This window comes from Helobdella robusta (genome assembly GCF_000326865.2).
Source record: "Helobdella robusta unplaced genomic scaffold HELROscaffold_423, whole genome shotgun sequence".
NCBI classification, from domain to species: domain Eukaryota; kingdom Metazoa; phylum Annelida; class Clitellata; order Rhynchobdellida; family Glossiphoniidae; genus Helobdella; species Helobdella robusta.
The window spans coordinates 1-1,835 of NW_008704996.1; the positions used below are offsets into that span (position 1 = coordinate 1).

Below are 1,835 nucleotides of genomic sequence, written 5' to 3' on the forward strand. Positions count from 1 at the left end.
ACCAACCAACCGACCAACCAATCAACCGACCGACCGACCAACCAACCAACCGACCGACCGACTAACCAACCAACCAACCGACCGACCGACCAACCAACCAACCGACCGACTAACCAACCAACCAACCGACCGACCGACCAACCAACCAACCGACCGACTAACCAACCAACCTACCGACCGACCAACCAACCAATCAACCGACCAACCATTCAAGCACTACCTCTCAATGTGTGTCGCCACGTTAACGATCCCGATCCTCTTGGCTCCGTCCATTTGCATGTTTGACGATAATGTGGGAAAGAGTGAAATCACTGGCACTTTGTTCGTTGCCTCCGGTATTATCACCCTCGTTCAATCGTTCTTTGGTGTCAGGTTGGTCATTTTAATGTTCTTTGGTGTCAGGTTAGTCATTTTAATGTTCTTTGGCCGTGAAATACCTATGAATACCAACAAATACACACATACCTTCACAAACACTGACACGCACACAAACACACACACGCACACACACTCACACAGACTCCCCATAGTACAGGCAGGCACGTACGCCCTCCTAGTTCCAACCCTATCCTACCTCAGCCTACCCCAGTGGAAGTGCCCCGATAATATTGTGGATGTCATCGTTGGTGAGTGAATGAGTGAGTGAGTGAGTGAGTGAGTGAATGAGTGAGTGAGTGAGTGAGTGAGTGAGGCGATTGTTAACTTCATCACCATTATTTTCATCTTCGTCGTCTTCGTCATCGTCACCGACTTATCCATCATCATCATCATCGGCACTCTAACTGTAATTATTGTCACAATAAAACGTTTCACAGAATTCGGAAACAACGAAAGTACATCATCATCGTCACTGACGTCATCATCATCACCACTGACTCCTGCTGATTACATCATTTCCGGCAGTGATGAGCACAGAGAGATATGGAAAAATAGATTGAGAGAGGTAATAGTAGTAGAAGTAGCAGCCGCAGAAGTAGTAGTAGTAGTAGTTGTAGTAGTAGTAGTGGTAGTAGGGTAGTAGTAGCAGTAGTAGTAGTAGCTGTAATAGCCGACAACTTTACCGATATGATTTCAAACAAAACACGTTGTAAAGGTTATAAAAGTGAAATGTCCTTTAAACCAATTTTTTTTAAATCTTTTCCGCCAATCCATCTGACGAAGATTCAGGGCTGCATGGTGGTTGAGTTGTTGTCCATGATTTATCCATTCATTCATTCATTCATTCGCTCATTCATTCATTCATTCACTCCTCTCCCATCAAGATTCAGGGCTGCATAATGTTGGCGGCCATATTTGAGGTGTTGGTAGGAGGGAGTGGCTTGGTGGGGTGCATGATGAAGTTCATCGGCCCCCTCACCATCTGCCCCACGGTCACTCTCCTCGGACTCTCCCTCTTCAAATCAGCCCCACAGATGGCCTCCAAGCACTGGGGCATCGCCATTTTGTGAGTGTTCATTCGACCAATCAGTAATCAGTTTACTAATCAACTAACCAATCATCATTCAACCAACCAACCAACCAACCAATTATCATTCAACCAGCCAACTACCCAACCAATCATCATTCAACCAATCATCATTCAACCAACCAACCAATCATCATTCAACCAACCAACCAATCATCATTCAACCAACCAACCAACCAATCACCAACCAGTCAACCATCCAAATAACCATTCATCAAATTAAGTTTCACGATGAACAAACTTGTTTTTTTTGAGCTTACGAGGTCTGTTTGTTCATCTTAGATCAATATTCATAACAGAAATATCATTAATACATCATTCAAATTAGATCGATGTTGTTGATGGTGATGTTCTCGCAATACATGGGACG

General features: G+C 44.3%; 1 protein-coding gene across 1 annotated transcript; it reads left to right on the forward strand.

Moving 5' to 3' along the window:
- Positions 1-226: 226 nt before the first annotated feature.
- Positions 227-1,448, forward strand: HELRODRAFT_184414 (hypothetical protein; the record flags this gene model as incomplete). Its single annotated transcript, XM_009025631.1, has 4 exons — positions 227-372; positions 520-626; positions 816-943; positions 1,263-1,448. 4 exons carry the CDS (start codon positions 227-229, stop codon positions 1,446-1,448), a joined length of 567 nt encoding a protein of 188 aa, XP_009023879.1.
- Between the last annotated feature and the right edge of the window lie 387 nt (positions 1,449-1,835).